The sequence below is a fragment of the Podarcis erhardii genome (assembly GCF_964252035.2).
Source record: "Podarcis erhardii genome assembly, chromosome: 3".
Taxonomy (NCBI): Eukaryota; Metazoa; Chordata; class Lepidosauria; order Squamata; family Lacertidae; genus Podarcis; species Podarcis erhardii.
The window spans coordinates 121,687,943-121,707,473 of record NC_138507.1 but is presented as its reverse complement, the minus strand read 5'-3'; the positions used below and the strand labels follow the sequence as shown (position 1 = coordinate 121,707,473).

Sequence of the window (19,531 nt, the reverse complement as noted above, 5' to 3'; positions counted from 1 at the left end):
TCCCAAGTCTTTTGCAATATGATCGTTGGCCTGGTTTAATAAGACGCCTCCTTTGCAAAACCAGGGCCATAAAAGAGAGATGGCGTGGTCCAGTTTTCCAGGGGGCATCGCCTTCAACAAAGAAGCAGCGTGAACAGATTCTCAGAGTTCAGAATCCCTCTCTCTCTTTCTGCCAGTTAATTTCATTGATTTTGTTTTGTTCGTTTACTAAATTTGTATGCAACTCTATACCACCAAGTACTACCAAGAGATGGTAAGGTGAAGGGACCCGTGACCATTAGGTCCAGTTGCGGACGACTCTGGGGTTGCGGTGCTCATCTCGCTTTATTGGCCGAGGGAGCCGGTGTACAGCTTCCGGGTCATGTGGCCAGCATGACTAAGCCGCTTCTGGCGAAGCAGAGCAGCGCATGGAAACGCCATTTACCTTCCTGCCAGAGCGGTACCTATTTATCTACTTGCACTTTCATGTGCTTTTGAACTGCTAGGTTGGCAGGAGCAGGGACCGAGCAATGGGAGCTCACCCCGTCACAGGGATTCAAACTGCCAACCTTCTGATTGGTAAGTCCTAGGCTCTGTGGTTTAACCCCCAGCACCACCCGCATCCCTTGATTCAAGAGATGGTACCTCACTCTAAACCACTGAGCCCTTGGGTTTGCCGATTGGAAGGTTCGCAGTTCAAATCCCCGCGACGGGGTGAGCTCCCATTGCTCTGTTCCAGCTCCTGCCAACCTAGATAAATAGGCAGAAAGATAAATGGTGTTTCCGTGCGCTCTGGTTTCTGTCACGGTGTCCCGTTGCACCAGAAGCAGTTTAGTCCTGCTGGCACAAAGATGAGTGCCGCAACCCAATAGTTGCCTTGGACTGGACTTAACCATCCAGGGGTCCTTTACCTTTTACCTTTTTGACCTAGAGATGGCTGTGCAAACCTCCACATGATGACTGCCTCTCTGAATACCAGCTGCTGCAAATCGCAGGAGGGGACAGCTGCTCTGGTGCTCTGGTTGTCTACTGTGAACCCAGGACGCTGAGCCAGGTGGGCCTCTGGCCTGATCCAGTAGGCTGTTTTCCTGTTCTTATTTACAAGACACATTGCCTTCCCGTTGTGGTGGATTTGCCTTAAGATAATCATGAAGTAAAATCTTGCATTCGTTGGCTAAATGAGGAGTTTTAGAAAACCTCACAAAGTTGTCATGTCCCTCGTCTGGTACAGAAAGACAAAATAAAAAAATTCCTTCCAGTAGCACCTTAAAGACCAACTAAGTGTGCATGCACACTTCTTCAGATACACTGAAACAGAAGTCACCAGACCCTTCTATATAGTGAGAAGGTGGGGAGGGGTATTACTCAGAAGGGTGGTGGGAATGGGTGATTGGGTGATATCTGTAACTGGTACAGCAAGGAAAGTGACAATCATGTCTCCCTGGAATATTATTAATAATTAATAATTAATTATTATTAAATATTATAATAATAATTATAATAATAATTATAATAATTTATTATTATTATTATTATTATTATTATTATTATTATTATTATTATTAATAGGAAGGTAAACGGCGATTCTGTGCGCTGCTCTGGTTTTGCCAGAAGTGGCTTAGTCATGCTGGCCACAAGACCCGGAAAAACTGTCTGCGGACAAAGCGAGATGAGCGCCGCAACCCCAGAGTCCTTTGCGACTGGACTTAACTGTCAAGGTTCCCTTTACCTTTAATACCTTAAATATATACTCTTAAGAAACTGCAGGTTATTACAATAATCTTGCTAATGTTTTCATCTTTTTGCAATTTATCTGTAAATATTCAGTAAAACATTTCCATTCTTAGATTAAACTTTCTGTTATCTTGATTTCTCATTCTTCCAGTAAATTTTGCCATTTCTGCATATTCCATAAGTTTTTGTATCCATTCTTCCTTTGCTGGCTCTGCATCTTTCTGCTTTGGGGCAAAAAGTGCCCAAGAGATTCTGTTCTCCTTGTTGCCTGTGGGCTGCCCTCGCTTCAAGCCGATAGAAGACACGTCTGACATCTGAGGACTGTATGAATATTCAGCAGCAGTCACGGCTGAATATATGCAAGTTGCCCACTTTGCATTGATTCAATCAGTGTCTCGTGCTTCTAATTGTCATACGCATTCAAAACTCGCAGCCATCAGATCACTGACATCACTCTGCAGTCGCAATCAATTGGCTGCGATCGCAACTGCCTCCTCAAAATTCCCGTGTATTCTCATGCAAATTTGCATTTGCAGCCTGCGCCATGCATTATTCAGCTGCATAAATGCATCGCATTTGCATGCTCCTGACCTAAACCGATCATGGCAGGGATTCTATCCAGAAACTTTGGAATGAGACACCCAGCATAGTTTGGAGTAGTTCATACTGCTTCAGTGGGGTGAGATGGGGAGAGAGGGAGCAAAAGGTGATTAAAGTGGATCACAAGAGCTAAGGGTTTTCTAGCTGGAGTTGACTGGAAAGTAGATGGAGCCTTGGAAGATGCTAATATAATATAAAATAATAAGTATAATCAAAGGAGGATTCCCTGGATGGCAAGATCCAGGTTTGGGGCAAGAACTCTTTGCTGAGAGCACCCCAGCAGAAATTTAAAATCGCAAAATAGGCATCAGAGTAAAGCATGGAAATATAGACTGTAAAACCTTTAAAATACAGTCATACCTCATGTTACGTCTGCTTCATGTTACGTTCTTTTGGGTTACTTCTGGGTTTCGCCACTCGCGCATGCGCAGAAGCGCAAAATGACATCATGCGCATGCACAGAAGCGGCGAATCACAACCCGTGTGTGCGCAGACACGCCGCTGTGGGTTGCGCTCTTTTCATGTTGCAAACAGGCCTCCAGAACGGACCCCGTTCGCAACCAGAGGTACCACTGTATCCCCTTCTAAGTTGCTTCCAAAGTTCCCCACTCTCCTTAGCATAGAAAAATACCACTCGTTTGGTGAGTTAAACATGGTTTACTTACAAACTCTTCAAAGGTCATGTTCATGTGCTTTTCCATACAGCAGTCAGAAAACACAGGCCGTAAAACTTAGGTTCCAAAGTGGTGAGTGTTTCTAATTCATTTCTATATTAGGACAGCTTACTCTATGACCTTAACCCCTTTCATGCATTAATGAGACTTAAGCATGTTGGTTATATATGAGGCTGCTTATCCCACGGCTTCTGAACCCCAGTTGCTGGAAACCACAGGAGTGGAAGAGGATGCTTGAGCTCAAATCCTGCTTGAGAGCTTCCCATTGAGGCATCTGGTTGGCCACTGTGAGAACAGGATGCTGGACTAGATGGGCTGTTGCCCTGGTCCAGCAGGCTCTTCTTATGTTCCTATGCTTGTTAAGCCACTTGTAGCCCTTTGGCATTTCCCAGTAAGCCTCTTGTAAGCACTGATGTACGGAAGTGAGAGCTGGACCATAAAGAAGGCTGATCACCGAAGAATTGATGCTTTTGAATGATGGTGCTGGAGGAGACTCTTGAGAGTCCCATGGACTGCAAGAAGATCAAACCTCTCCATTCTGAAGGAAATCAGCCCTGAGTGCTCACTGGAAGGACAGATCCTGAAGCTGAGGCTCCAAGACTTTGGCCACCTCATGAGAAGAGAAGACTCCCTGGAAAAGACCCTGATGTTGGGAAAGATGGAGGGCACAAGGAGAAGGGGACGATGAAGGACGAGATGGTGGGACAGTGTTCTCGAAGCTACCAGCATGAGTTTGACCAAACTGCGGGAGGCAGTGGAAGACAGGAGTGCCTGGCGTGCTCTGGTCCATGGGGTCACAAATAGTCGGACACGACTCAACGACTAAACAACAACAGGTTGTTTCCTGTGGCAGGGAAGAACTAAGGAGAACTGCCAGTGAGCTGTGTGCATAACACAGAGGGCCACACACACATAACGGAGCTACAAAGTTAATCATCACAAAGTCTGCTCCATAGCTAGATTAGCCTTCTCTTCTCCAATGTCTCCTGAGCACTATACTTTGATGACTAGCAGTAAATTCTTTTAAAAGGAAAATACTCAAATGTGCCCAGAAGCGTTTTGGGGAAATTTATGGGGACTCTGAACCAGTCCAGGCAATGGTTAACTTATTGGCTGCCACATGTTAACCATTCTGTGATTAACAGGACAATTATCTTAGCTGAACTTTGGCCTGCAGCTGGAGCAAGGGGACAAAATGCATTTTCCCGACTGCTTCTTAAGAGTCTGGGATTTAAGATTCGGGGAGGGGATGCCTGCCCCACCGATGCAGACACTACTACAGTGGTACCTCGGGTTACATACACTTCAGGTTAGAAACTCCGCTAACCCAGAAATATTACCTCCGGTTAAGAACTTTGCTTCAGGATGAGAACAGAAATCGCACGGCAGCAGCGGGAAGCCCCATTAGCTAAAGTGGTGCTTCAGGTTAAGAACAGTTTCAGGTTAAAAACAGACCTCCAGAATGAATTAAGTACTTAACCCGAGGTACCACTGTATTTACTTATTGTGGTGCTATTCATTCGCCCAAGTCCCATGGTGATTTGCCCCAGTTAGTATAGGTAAAGGGACCCCTGACCATTAGGTCCAGTCGTGGCCGACTCTGGGGTTCCGGCGCTCATCTCACTTTACTGGCCGAGGGAGCTAGCGTACAGCTTCCGGATCATGTGGCCAGCATGACTGAGCCACTTCTGGCGAACCAGAGCAGCACATGGAAACATTGTTTCCCTTCCCGCCGGAGTGGTACCTATTTATCTACTTGCACTTTGACATGCTTTCGAACTGCTAGGTTGGCAGGAGCAGGGACCGAGCAACGGGAGCTCACCCAGTTGTGGGGATTCAAACTGCCAACCTTCTGATCAGCAAGTCCTAAGCTCTGTGGTTTAACCCACAGCGCCACCCGCCTTCCGATGCACCAATTAGAACAGCAATCAAAGCAACAGTAAGGGGGGCGACCCAAATATACAAAGAGCAAGGCTGCAAACAACATGAGAAAGAGCAGCGGTTGGTTCCAAGAAGCCATCCGAAACTTCTCTTCTGCAGAAAGTGGGCAGGAGGTGATTGAATATTAGGAATGAAGCACCTATAGGAAAATGTCTGCTCCGGCAGGCTAATGGGGAAAGGGTGTGGCTCAGGGGGGAACATTTGCCTTGCACTCAGAAGGTCTTAGGTCCAAACCTCAACATCACCATTTAGGGCCTGAAAAAGTCTCCCTGCTTGAAACTTTTTCCTCTGGTCCTGCCCACCGCTAGCAAGCTGTCCCTGGAAAGTTATTTTCTTTTAAAAAACAGATGATGATGATGATGATGATGATGATGATGATGATGATGATGATTTATTTATACCCCACCCACTCTGGGCGGCTTTCAACAATATATTAAAATACCGTAATGCATCAAACGTTAAAAGCTTCCCTAAACAGGGCTGCCTTGAGATGTCTTCTAAAAGTCTGATAGTTATTTTTCTCTTTCACATCTGGTGGGAGGGCGTTCCACAGGGCGGGTGCCACTACCGAGAAGGCCCTCTGCCTGGTTCCCTGTAACCTCGCAGGAAGGGAACCACCAGAAGGCCCTCGGCGCTGGACCTCAGTGTCTGGGCAGAACGATGGGGGTGGAGACGCTCCTTCAGGTATACTGGACCGAGACCATTTAGGGCTTTAAAGGTCAGCACCAACACTTTGAATTGTGCTCGGAAACATACTGGGAGCCAGTGTAGGTCTTTCAAGACTGGTGTTATGTGGTCTCGGCAGCCGCTCCCAGTCACCTGTCTGGCTGCCGCATTCCGGATTAGTTGTAGTTTCCAGGTTGTCTTCAAAGGTAGCCCCATGTAGAGCGCATTGCAGTAGTCCAAGCAGGAGATAACCAGAGCATGCACCACTCTGGCGAGACAGTCTGTGGGCAGATAGGGTCTCAGACTGCATACCAGATGGATCTGAAATTATGGAGATTAAAACACTCACCCACATTCTACATATCTGGATAGGATAGGCTATGTTTTTGTTGTTGTTGTTGTTGTTGTTGTTGTTGTTGTTGTTTTGCATCTGCCGGATACAATACAGTGAAGGCGCCTGCCTGATTCCAATATTCCAATAGGCAGGGAGTTCCGCAGTGCAGGTGCTGCCGCAGAATGTGGAATTATGTGGCACTTTTTAACAGCGCCCCTTCCATAGATGGCCAAGTGGGCATGTAAGGGGTAAGGCGATGTTACGGTAAAATCTGGGTGCGAGGCTGCTCTGCCACCCAGCTCATCGGACTAAGTCCACGGGTCCCTGCGGAGGAAAATGAGCTCAGCCAGAGACAGGAGCAAGCTGCAGAAGATCCAAGTTTATTGCCCTACAGGTTCAAGGCGAGATTGAACAGCGAGAAAGGGGTGACATGAACTTTTGAAACTTCCCTCCATGTCCCAGAATACAGTGCAAAATACATCCCAGTTACATCATGAATACATTAAGAAGAGGTTGGGTTACACAGGATTAACATATGGAGGAGGGAGGGGGGAATATGCAGAGCTGGAGATATGCGCAGATAAGCACATCCTGAGTACCGGTGATGAGAAGACAATGGTCCATGTACTGGCATTGCCCGGAGGAAAGGCTTGGCAGAGTGATTTGACAGGATTAGGGTCTTGACACCTTGCTTGAGGGATTATGGAGGACAGGGGAGGTGTCATGGAGTCCTAGAGAAATTGATCAAATTGGCACATTGAGTTTCTATGAATTTTATAGATTTTAGTCCCTTTTGACATTGACAATTGGAAATAAAGGTGAAGAAGACATGCCCCCCCCCTTCCGTATCAGCGATCTCGCAGTTAACCAGAATGTGGCTCTCTGGATTTAGAAAGCTCGCTCTCCTTCCTAGAACGCTATCCAGGCTCGTTTGTTCTGCTCGCCCGACTTTCAGCCAAGGATGTGTGTCAGCAGGAAGCAGATGAAGAGGGGAAAGGAATGGAGTCGCAGTTTGAGGAGGTTCGAAAAGTAGATTCTCGTGGAGAATCCGAGCTGTGATGCTCATCTCAAGGACATCAGAAGGAAGATCTCCAGCTCAGCAGATGGGAAAGAGAGATATGGGGACAGTGTTTGGTGCAGAAGGGGACTGTGCTGACCCTTTCATTCCAGAGACAACATATCAGTTCTTGGCGAAAGCCCCAGAGTGGGTGCCCAGAAACTATCTGGGCATCATTCCGGAAGCTGCCTCCTTCCCTGGAGATGCTGGTTCTGGAACCAGTGGGCTCTGCCAACTTTTGATTTCACAAATACCAACAATCTGGTATTTTTAATCTGGGATGCGTACTCAGTCCGCTCCTTTATATTCTCTACACGTACGATTGTGTCGCTGCTCACCCTAGTAATAGGGTTGTCAAATTTGCAGATGACACAACCGTAATTGGGCTCATCTCTGAAAGGGAGGGTGAAACGGACTATAGAGATGAGGTGGAGCGGCTGACAGAGTGGTGCAGAGCTAACAACTTGCTTATAAATACAAGGAAGACAAAGGAGCTTGTGGTGGACTTCAGGAGACAGAAGAGCAATGTCCAGCCACTTTTGATTGATGGGGTCTGTGTGGAGAGGGTGACAACGTTCAGATTTTTGGGTATTGAATTACAAGAGGATCTGTCCTGGAGTGTCAACACAAGGGGGCTTGTGAAGAAGGCGCAGCAGAGACTGTACTTTTTGAGAATCCTAAGGAAAAACCATCTTCCGCAGAAACTGCTGCTTGCCTTCTCTCACTGTGCCATTGAGAGCGTGCTCACTTATGGCTTATGTGTGTGGTACGGAAGCTGTACTACCCAGGACAGGATGGGGTTGTGCAGAGTTGTTAAGGCAGCAGAGAGCATTGTTGGCTGCCCACTCTCCACCTTAGAGCAGATTTATGCCACAAGGTGCCAGAGGACATAGTAAAAGATCCATCGCATCCTGGTCACTGTCTCTTCGAGCTCCTGCCGTCGGGACGGAGATACAGGACGATGAAGACAAGAACGAGCCATTTGAAGAACAGCTTCTTCTCCAGCGTGATCTCGGCCCTGAATGGGAAACCTGGACTTTGAAAGTCATCTAATCTTCCTTGCTGTATTATACTGTATTGTTTTAATGAGTGTTTTTATAGTTGTTCTGATTTTGTGTGGAGTGCCCTACCTGGGAGGATGGAGCAGCCAAGTAATTTTCGTTGTCCCCGAGAGGGGGCAATGACAATAAAGATTATTATTATTATTATTATTATTACTGCAGGAGGGGCACAGAGTGTTTTTAAAATGTTTTTAAAAAAATTTTCTTTTGGATTTTTTGTATGTGGGGGGTGGGGGTGGGATGGATGTTTGGTTGGGTTTGGGGAATTTTTTTTTTTTTTTTTTGATCTTGTAATTTTTACATTTTTTGTTTGTATTGTTTTATTAGTTTTTATTAGTTTTGTTTGTTTGTATAAGTTGTTATTTTGTTCTTAGGGGGAGGGGTCAGGGCTGCCGGGGAGTGGGCCCCAGCCCACAAAATGGCTGGGGCATGTTCCACAGGGGGGAATGCACTGGGACAACCGATCTCAGTGATCACGGGTAGGAGGAGGAGTTACGCTAAGACCAGACCATGTCATTACAGAGGAGGCAGGTTTAGTCGTTGTCTGAGGACTATTCCTGCCTCCGGGTCTGGTCCTGACCGGATGGATACTAGAATCAGCAAGGGATACCCACATGACCTGAAAGTGTTGCTGTGCAATGCCAGGTCAATGATTCATAAGACCACTGCCATCCATGACTTGATCATGGATGGAGGATTTGATCTGGCATGTGTAACAGAGACTTGGTTGGATGAAGCAGATGGGCCTGCCCTTGCCGCTGCTTGCCCACCAGGTTTCTCTTACGCACAGCAACCCAGGTCATGTGGGCGGGGAGGGGGGGTTGCAGTGATTTTTAGGAAGTCATTAGTCTGCACCAGGCGTCCTATTGGGAAGACCCAGTTTTCTGAGTGCATGTTCTGGAAGTTGGGCAATAGGGGCAGTACAGGATTCCTACTGGTGTACCGACCTCCCCGCTGCACCAAGGATTCCCTGCCCGAGCTGCTTCAGGTCGTGGCGGATATGCTCCTGGAGACACCTAGCCTGGTTGTCCTGGGGGATTTTAACATCCATGCCGACACGACCTTACAAGGGGCCGCTCGGGACTTCGTGGAAAGCATGGCCTCCATGGGGCTGTCCCTGAATAAGTCTGGCCCAACTCATAGCCACGGACATGCCTTAGACTTGGTGTTTACCTCTACGGATGCTGGTGATCTGACATTAACTAAAAGTGAAACAAAAGAAGTGCCATGGTCAGATCACTTCCTGGTGCAACTGGACTTCTCCGCAACCCTTCCCCTCCGCAGGGAGGTGGGACCGATTCGGATGGTCCGCCCCTGCCACTTAATGGATCCAATTGGCTTCCAGAGAGTGGTAGGGGATGCTCTATCCCAAGTTGATGGCCTTTCAGCTGATTCCCTGGTGGCCCGCTGGAATGCGGAGTTAACCAGGGCTATTGACTGTCTGGCTCCGAAGCGCCCTCTCCGATTGCATGGAGCCCGGACAGCCCCGTGGTTTTCCCCGGAGCTGAGGGTGATGAAACAATCGTTGAGACGGCTAGAGCGCCGGTGGCGGAAAACTCATTCTGAATCAGACCGGACACGGGTTAGAGCTCAACGTCGAGCCTACCAAGTGGCAATGGCGACGGCGAAGAGGGCCTTCTTCACCGCCTCCATTGCATCTGCAGAAAACAGCAGCAGGAGACTTTTTCAGGTGGTTCGCAATCTATCAGAACCACCTGTACCAACGGGGCCTGGTAGGGACCCCAAGATCTCCTGCAATGCTTTTGCAAAGTTTTTTGCAGATAAAATCGCTCAGATTCAGAAGGAGGTAGACTCCACCGTGGGAGCAGGGCCAGGGCGGGAGAGTGCTAGAGTTCTGTCTGGTCCTGTTACATGGGATCAATTCCAATCTGTTACCTCCGAGGATGTGGACAGGCTGCTTGGACGAGTGAAACCGACCACCTGTCTCCTTGATCCTTGCCCATCCTGGCTGATAAAAGCGAGCCGGGAAGGGCTGGGCGATGGGCTTTGCGGGGTGGTGAACGCTTCCCTCCATGAGGGAGCCTTCCCAGACCCGCTGAAAGAGGCGGTCATTAAACCGCTTCTTAAAAAAACATCTTTAGACCCGGCCAATTTGGCCAACTATCGCCCAGTCTCAAATCTGCCATTCTTGGGCAAGGTGATTGAGCGGGTGGTTGCTGAACAACTCCAAGCACGCCTGGAGGAAACGGACCATTTGGATCCCTTCCAATCGGGATTCAGGCCTCACCATGGGACTGAAACTGCCTTGGTCGCGCTGGTTGATGATCTCCGGCGGGCTAGGGACAAAGGTGAGAGCTGTTTCCTAGTTCTGCTGGATCTCTCAGCGGCCTTTGACACCATCGACCATAACATCCTTCTGGACCGTCTAGAGGGGCTGGGAGCTGGGGGCACTGTTATACAGTGGTTCCGCTCCTTCCTCCTGGGCCGTGTCCAGAAGGTGGTGGTGGGGGATGAATGTTCAGACCCCTGGGCTCTCACTTGTGGGGTGCCTCAGGGTTCTGTCCTCTCCCCCATGCTTTTTAATATCTATATGAAGCCGCTGGGAGAGATCATCAGGGGGTTTGGACTGGGTGTTCATCAGTATGCAGATGACACCCAGCTCTACCTCTCCTTTAAATCAGAACCAGTGAAGGCGGTGAAGGTCCTGTGTGAGTGCCTGGAGGCGGTTGGAGGTTGGATGGCGGCTAACAGATTGAGGTTGAATCCTGACAAGACAGAAGTACTGTTTTTGGGGGACAGGAGGCGGGCAGGTGTGGAGGATTCCCTGGTCCTGAATGGGGTAACTGTGCCCCTGAAGGACCAGGTGCGCAGCCTGGGAGTCATTTTGGACTCACAGCTGTCCATGGAGGCGCAGATTAACTCTGTGTCCAGGGCAGCTGTCTACCAGCTCCACCTGGTACGCAGGCTAAGACCCTACCTCCCCGCGGACTGTCTCGCCAGAGTGGTGCATGCTCTAGTTATCTCACGCTTGGACTACTGCAATGCGCTCTACGTGGGGCTACCTTTGAAGGTGACCCGGAAACTGCAATTAATCCAGAATGCGGCAGCTAGACTGGTGACTGGGAGTGGCCGCCGGGACCACATAACACCGGTTCTGAGAGATCTGCATTGGCTCCCAGTACGTTTCCGAGCACAATTCAAAGTGTTGGTGCTGACCTTTAAAGCCCTAAACGGCCTCGGTCCTGTTTACCTGAAGGAGCGTCTCCACCCCCATCGTTCAGCCCGGACACTGAGATCCAGCGCCGAGGGCCTTCTGGCGGTTCCCTCATTGCGAGAAGTGAGGTTACAGGGAACCAGACAGAGGGCCTTCTCGGTAGTGGCGCCCGCCCTGTGGAACGCCCTCCCATCAGATGTCAAAGAGATAAAGAATTATCTGACGTTCAGAAGACATCTTAAGGCAGCCCTGTTCAGGGATGTTTTTAATATGTAATGCTGTATTGTTTTTAATACTGATTGGGAGCCGCCCAGAGTGGCTGGGGAAACTCAGCCAGATGGGCGGGGTATAAATAATAAATTATTATTATTATTATTATTATTATTATTATTATTATTATTATTATTAAGTTGAACCTGGCAAGGACTCTGCTATAGAATATAGAACTGTAAAGTTGGAAAGGACCCCAAGGGTCATCTAGTCCAACCCCCTGCAATGCAGAAATCTCAACTAAAGCATCCATGACAGGTGGCCAACCATCCTCTGCTTTAAAACCCCCAAGGAAGGAAAGCCCAGCACCTTCCGAGGGAGTCTGTTTCAGCATCAAAGGGCTCTTTCTCATGTTTAGTTGGAATCTCCTTTATTATTACTTGAAGCCATGGGTTCGAGTCCTCTCCTCCGGAGCAGGAGAAAACAAGCATGCTCCACATTCCATGGGGCAACCCTTGAGATATTTGAAGATGGCTCTCCTATCTCCTCTCAGTCTCTTCTTTTCCAGGCTAAACATACCCAGCTCCTTCAACCATTCCCTCATCAGGCTTGGTTTCTAGACCCCTCGTCGTCTACGGTTCCCCTCCTCTGTGCATTCTCCAGCTTGTCACTATCCTTCTTAAATTGTGGGGCCCGGAACTGGACACTGGATTCCAGGTGTGGTCTGACCAAGGCAGAATAGGGTGGGACTGTTACTTCCCTTAGGAACGCGGGTGGCGCTGTGGGTTAAACCACAGAGCCTAGGACTTGCCGATCAGAAGGTTGGCGGTTCGAATCCCCGCGATGGGGTGAGCTCCCGTTGCTCGGTCCCAGCTCCTGCCAACCTAGCAGTTCAAAAGCACATCAGAGTGCAAGTAGATAAATAGGTACCACTCCAGCAGGAAGGTAAAAGGTGTTTCACCAGAAGTGGCTTAGTCATGCTGGCCACATGACCCGGAAGCTGTACACCAGCTAAATCGGCCAATAAAGCGATATGAGTGTCGCAACCCCTGAGTCGGACACGACTGGACCGAACGATCAGGGGTCCCTTTACCTTTGTGACTTCCCTTGATCAATGGCAGAACCTACCCCAGACCCAGTTTAGAAACTCCCTTGTTTTGGGGCCCTTCCCCGATACATGTCAAGTTTCCTCTGCTCTCAGCGCCTCATCCTTCCTTCAGCACGAATTGCCAGGATCATCATTAAAGTTTGCTTTAAAGAATCTCTACCTGTTGTCTGTCAACTATCTCAAACTGTCTCAAATTAACCACAAACCAGCCTTGCAGAGGTTACTCATTAACCCTTTTTTCCTGGAAAGTGGCCCTCCTTGCCTTCTCCCAATTCCAGCAGCTGTTCTCCTGAGATCTGCTGAGACCACACCCGCCTTGTCTCGGAGGAAGACCCTCAGTCTCCTGCTAAGCTTTCCTTTGGATATTCAAAGAAGCCACAAACACAATGGTAAGAAAACTCTCTTTTTAATATATATATATATATATATCCTGGAATGGATCTTGTTCTTCATTTTAAAGCTGGTGGGTGCGGGGATCAGAGGGAGAACCAGACACAGTGGCTTAAAAGGCCATCCATGCACTTAGAATCACAGAATCGTAGCATTGGGAGGGACACTCGAGGATCTTCTATTCCAACCCCCCTGCAATGCAGGAGTCGCAGCTTTCCATTAAACCATGGGAGTGGAGTGCACAGAACAAAACATCATACATACATCACAGAAGGAGGCGGTCTACAGCAGAAATCCTGCCTGCCAGGATACCTGGTAATGGTCACTGATTGCGTTACCTGGGCAGCCTGGCTATTCTTTTGTGATGGTTAATACTTTAGTTCCTGAGCCCAGGTCACAGGCTCACCCTATTCATACACAAATACACCCTTAAGACAGGTAAGCAAAAGACATTTCCTTCCCCCTTGCAGAGAAACATTTGAAGTCAATTTGGGAGAGTCAGAATGGTTTCAGGATTGTTCTCCTGTACTATTTCAGACACGCGGTCTACATACTTATGTCTGTGTTTGCTTTGTAAATTTAAGAACATTTAGTTTATATATTTGAGACCTTAGCTTCTTATAACAATGGTATTTGTTTTGTGTCTCTGGGCGTTAGGTCCATGGCCAAGGTGGTATCAGATTCCAGAACTGGGCTAAGACTTATGGCTCCTCCCCAGAGATGTATTTTCAGCCAACTACGGTGGATGAGATCAAGGAGGTAAGTGGAGGCGGTTCCAGTCGGCGTGACTTTTCCAACTTCCCCTAGATATCAGGTGTAGGGCAGCAAACAGACAGACAGACGGACAGACAGACAAAGCCTACCCTTCTAGTCCTCCATCTTTATGGTCTTGGAAGACCAGGAGAAAGATAGTGTGGCCACAAGGGTCAGCAAGGGTTAAAGTCGCATGGGAAAAGTCAACAACACATCTTTGAGATATGACTCCAAAAGGGTAGCAAGTAAAAAAAAGAACGATGATTTCGGCCAAGGCCTTTGTCAGCGGCCTTTGTTTTTTCCTACAATTTACCCAACGTGAGCACCAGAAAACCATGCACAACTGAAATCTCATCTGAATAATCTCCATTAGTTCAATCGGCGTGACATCAAGGATTTCGAAACGGGGTCTTGTGACTAGAATATGCAAACACTTGTTTTTAACTTGGGTTCATCAGAGGGGGCATCGTTGCCCGTGGGGGCTGGTACGGCAGAAAGCAGGAGGCCACTGGTGGGTGGGGCCAACTCATTCTAGGCTGGTCCCCATCCTCCTGCCCCCTGTTCAATCCTACATCTATATATGCTGGCTGGACCTGTGGGAGTTGTAGTTTGAAACATATGGAGGGCGCCAAGTGAAGGATGAGCCTTCAGAGATCATGGAGGGGATGGGAAGTGGAAAGGTGGGGTGGAATATCAGTGCACCTCAAGGCCTCAGGGTATGGATGTGGAACCTGTGACCCTCAAGACTCCAACTCCCATCATCCCTGACCATTGGCCATTCTGGCTGGGGCTGTTGAGAGTTGGAATCCAGCAACATCCAGAGGACCACGGCTTCCACTTCCTTGAGCTCGGGGGTCACCTCTGTACCAATGTCTGGTCGCCCTCTCTGCAGATCTTGGATCTGGCCAGGCAGAAGAGTAAGAAGGTGAAAGTGGTCGGAGGTGGACATTCCCCCTCGGACATTGCCTGCACAGATGACTACATGATCGAGATGGGAAGGATGAACAAAGTGCTCAAGGTAAGAGAGCAGGATTCTCCCTTTCTGGGTCCTTCTCATGGCCCACCTAGCTCAGATTCCACCTCACACTACCTGGCCAGAGAGATGACCTGGAGCAGAGCTCACCCACAGGGTGACCTCCAGAACATATTAGGAGACATACTGGGAGAGGATGAAATTAAATAAGTCAAACCTTAAACCGCAGTTGTGTGCAATTTGGGTTATAAACAGCAACATTGGGTGAGCAGGAAGCCATTATGTCAGGAGTGCGTGCAGGAGCCAGACCCTGTGACCAGTAGGGCTTCGCAGGACTGGGGCCTTCCTAAGTTTGTTCTGGAGAGGCAAGGCGCAGCCTCACAGGTGAGGCCGATTGGTAACTCACTGCACCTGGTGGCAAGAGCTGGGAAGGGATATAAGGTCAACAATTCCCTTCGGCTCTTTGCCACAGCAACACGTTCCCTGCCTTGCTGCGTTTGACTCCTTGCTTCTTGATCCTCGGACCCCTGACTTCGTAACTCCTTGATTCTCGGACCCTTGGCTTCCTGACTCCTGGCTTCTGGACTCCCGTTCCTGCTCTCACCCCACCATCTTGTCCCCGGTCCCGATGTCCCCAGCTGGGACTTTGATCACCCGTGAACCGGACCATGACACACTAGTTTTGTTGAATTGGGATATAATTGTCAAGTAACAAATGTAACTTCCTATATGGTACAAAAGAATAAAAATATTATTATATATAGGTAAAGGTAAAGGGACCCCTTACCATTAGGTCCAATTGTGGACGACTCTGGGGTTGCGGCGCTCATCTCGCTTTATTGACCGAGGGAGCCGGCATACAGCTTCCGGGTCATGTGGCCAGCATGACTAAGCCACTTCTGGTGAACCAGAGCAGTGCACGGAAACGCTGTTTACCTTCCCGCTGGAGCGGTACCTATTTATCTACTTGCACTTTGATATGCTTTTGAACTGTTAGGTTGGCAGGAGCAGGGACTGAGCAACGGGAGCTCACCCCGTCATGGAGATTCAAACCGCCAACCTTCTGATCGGCAAGTCCTAGGCTCTGTGGTCCCATTATTATATATAGATGCAGATAAAAGAGCCAATCTTGTCACTTGCAGGTGGACAAGGAGAAGAAGCAAGTGACAGCAGAGGCTGGCATCCTTCTCTCTGATCTGAACACCGAGTTGAGCAAACACGGCTTGGCTTTGCCCATGTAAGTAAGACAACTTTGCATGTGCTGAAATGCCACCAATATCAGCGCTTAGGGGGGCACCGGGTTGGCAAAGGCCGCTGTGAGTCAAAGGCCCCAGCTGGGATCTTTCACCCCCGATGCCCTCTCTTTAGCCGAGACGGCACTCAGAAGCCTCTGTGGCAAATGAGTTCTTTTGAGGAGTGACCTGCGGGAGGCAATGGGCTCGCAGCATCGCATGCAAATTTGCTCAGATGCCCTGACATTGGGGCCAAAGGAGCCTTTTAATCACAGAAGGGCTTAATAAGATTGACTCCTCTTTTTTGTCCTTCCATCTGCAGAATAATTGCAGGCTCTCTGCAATTCAGGACTGTTGTTCTGCTGGAGTTTGGGTGAAACTATTAGTTGGAAGGAAAGGTTCACGTTGGAGGAGAAATGTCGAAAAGGCAGGTTTGCCTGCTAATCTGGGGCACATTGGAGTGCTATTTCAGTCGCACCAAGCTGCACACACCTCAGAGGAATATCTGTATTGTCAGAAATGCAGATCAACAGCCAAGGCTCCTTCCTAGTTCAATGCGCTTGTTCTGCAGCTTGATGTGCCGTGACATGCGTGTCTCATTTCATTTTGGCGTGTTCGGGATCCGGAGCAGGTGGCAATTAATTACCTTTTGTGCCAAACGTCACGTTCGTTAATATCATTGTCTCAGCAGCCGCCTTGGGGAATAAACAATAGAGAAGGCCTCTGCCTTCTTGCCTACAGCTCACATTCCCCCCTTTTCCCCACCTTCAGTCTAGGAGCCGTTTCAGATGTGACAGCCGCCGGCGTCGTTGGCACCGGAACCCACAACACAGGGCTCAGGCACGGCATTTTGGCGACACAGGTAAGAACTACACGGGCTGGGGGGGCCACCAGGTGGCGCATTGGAAGATGGCCGACAATAACATCTCTCTGACCCACACGAGGTAATTAAGAGGCTGCTATGGGAAGTATGCAGTCTTCCCCCCCCCCAAGGATATGGGGGGGACTGCCTTGCCAGTGGTGGCCACAATGCACCCCCAGATTCGAGAGAAGGGGGTGCGCCGGTCACTTGGCTAAGCCCTTGGTGCGGTTGGCTCTTCCCGGACGCCGTCTCCAATTTGCGCGTGCTGGCTTGCTTTAACACGAAAATATAATTGGAAATATATAATTGAAAGATGTTAAAGCACATACGTCAAGCAAAGGTCGGGAGATAAGACTGCTGATTAATGGATCTCTGGGATCGGAGCGGCGGGCGAAGACAAATAAATCAAGAGACGAAGCGCCATTAAGAAATGGGTATGTTTGGAGCTAAGAAGGTGGGGTGGAGGAAAAAAGTTTTCTTTCTTTATCTTATATGAGCATAAATAATAACCCTCCACCTCAAAGAAAAAAGAACCGCCGTATTTTACTACACAAGCAGGAATCTAAAAACTGTGTGGGATGAATTAATGATGAATGAAGAGAGGATTGGTAAAGATCGGAAAATGGAAAAATTTTATGACGCAGTTTTAAAATGGCGTCTCGCAAGGCAGGCTTGTTTAAGAAAGACGGGGGGAGGAGAACCAGGACTATTTGAAAGTGAACGATGGTTGGAATTTGATCTTTAACCTGGCAGAGCCCTCTAGGAGATATTTTAGAAGCCTGGGAAAACTAAAGGGCAGACCGAAGATAAATTTCCGAAGGAGGAGTAGAATGGCGGCTGTCCCTATGAAATATGACTTGTGGAGTGCGTAAAACCCACACAGACGATGTTTGTTCTTAACCTGCCTGTGAAGATTATCAGAGATCGCAAAGAAAGGAATATATGACAACAACAAGAAGATGAAGAAAGTAAAAAAGAGACTATCTGGATAGAACTGTTTAATTAAAGCAGTAATAGAAGTGATGTTTGGATTCTCGTCCGGAGCTTGATGTATGGGTACCCCCAACAAAATTGAAAAATTCGGCTGTATAATTTGGAATTAATGTGATTTGAAATAATGTGATATGATTGGCCTGTTAATAAAAATTATGGTTTTTTTAAAAAAAAGAACTACACGGGCTGTAGCCGGAGGAGTCCAGGTGACTGGCAAGCAAGCAGGTCAAGTAGCACAAAAGAGATGGTGCTGCTGAGCAGGACTTGAAGAGTGAAAGCTTTGGCCTAATATTCTCCAAAAAAAAAGAGCTTATAAGGAGAGCCTGATGGATCAGTCCACATGTCCTAAGACGTATCTCAGTAAAAGATAAACGACCCCTGGACAGTTAAATCCAGTCAAAGGCCACTATGAGGTTGCAGCAGCTGTAACCCGAGGTACCAGTGTACATATATACCTAGGTATTACCAAAATGTAGTACAGTGGTACCTTGGGTTACAGACGCTTCAGGTTACAGACACTTCAGGTTATAGAGGCTCCAGGTTACAGACTCTGCTAACCCAGAAATAGTACCTCAGGTTTAGAACTTTGCTTCAGGATGAGAACAGAAATTGTGCTCCGGCAGCGCGGTGGCAGCAGGAGGCCCCATTAGCTAAAGGGGTACCTCAGGTTAAGAACAGTTTCAGGTTAAGAACAGACCTCCGGAACGAATTAAGTTCTTAACACGAGGTACCACTGTACCTACTGTCTCACTAAAGGACTTTCAAATTTGTGCACTCATTTACCAAAGATGCGCCGCGCCACTTATCATTCACAACGGCGGCGCTTGTCAGACTTGGGGGCTCTGGGCGGATCTTTGCACCCTGGCGGTGCATATGCTAAAGACTCCCCTGGTTAGAAGGGACCCCAAGGGTCATCTAGTCCAACCCCCTGCAATGAAGGAATCTTTTTGCCCAACGTAGGACTTGAATCCGCGACCCAGAGATCGAGTCTCATGCTCTGCCAAGTGAGCCATCCTAGTGACTAGATGTGCCATTGGTCTCATCCACCAGGCTATTCTTACGTTCTTACTTTAATTTCTCTGATCTGAATCTTCCAACTTTCAGATGTCCACAAAATCTTGTGTTATGAGAGAGAAAGAGAAACTTGCCTTTTCGTTAAACTGAAAAGTCCCAAACCTCGCAATATTTCCTCGTATGGGAGTCACTTCCAGTTTAGGAAAACATTTTCCTAAACAGATTTGTCCCGTGGGCAGATGTATCCTTCTAGCTTTAATAATAAAACATAGGAGGGGGATTGCTATAAGATCAATGATGTGAGAACAGGAATGGAACTAAACCAGATGGCAATTCGACAGGCGGTGAGATCATTAGAAGTCTCCCCTTAGATTTAAGGTGGCAGGAAACGCCGAGGAAAATTGGGCATTTTAAAAATCGTTTGTCTTGCGCCAAGCACCCACAGCAAATCGCTACCTCAAGATATGCAGAGGGAGCCCCCATATTTCACACAGCAGCAGTCAGGGCTCCCCAGAAATGAAGGAAGGTGAGCAGCAAAGGTACAGGGCGATGAAGACTCACCTGAGGGCACCTGGGCACCCAACTGCTTACGTTCAGAAATGATGGAAGTTCGTAAGATCCCCTGAGCGCCACAACAGCACCGAGGCAGAAAGGAAGCCTGGAAAAGAGATTCTTATTAATTCAAAGAATGTGATTATTTATAGCCCACTGTTTAGCCAAGACCAGCCCCCAAAGCAGATTACAATTAATCTGCAATAACAAAGGTGCAATAACT

At 48.2% G+C, this 19,531-nt stretch overlaps 1 protein-coding gene across 1 annotated transcript in view; it reads left to right on the top strand.

Annotated features, from left to right (window-relative positions):
• Window positions 1–12,841: 12,841 nt before the first annotated feature.
• LOC309337888 (L-gulonolactone oxidase) overlaps window positions 12,842–19,531 on the top strand; it is a 46,468-nt gene continuing 39,778 nt past the window's right edge. Inside the window, exons 1-5 of the mRNA XM_081854873.1 lie at window positions 12,842–12,928; window positions 13,587–13,688; window positions 14,575–14,700; window positions 15,798–15,892; window positions 16,659–16,749. Coding sequence (XP_081710999.1) covers window positions 12,926–12,928; window positions 13,587–13,688; window positions 14,575–14,700; window positions 15,798–15,892; window positions 16,659–16,749 — 417 coding nt within the window. The 5' untranslated portion in view covers window positions 12,842–12,925. The remainder of the gene's footprint in view (window positions 12,929–13,586; window positions 13,689–14,574; window positions 14,701–15,797; window positions 15,893–16,658; window positions 16,750–19,531) is intronic.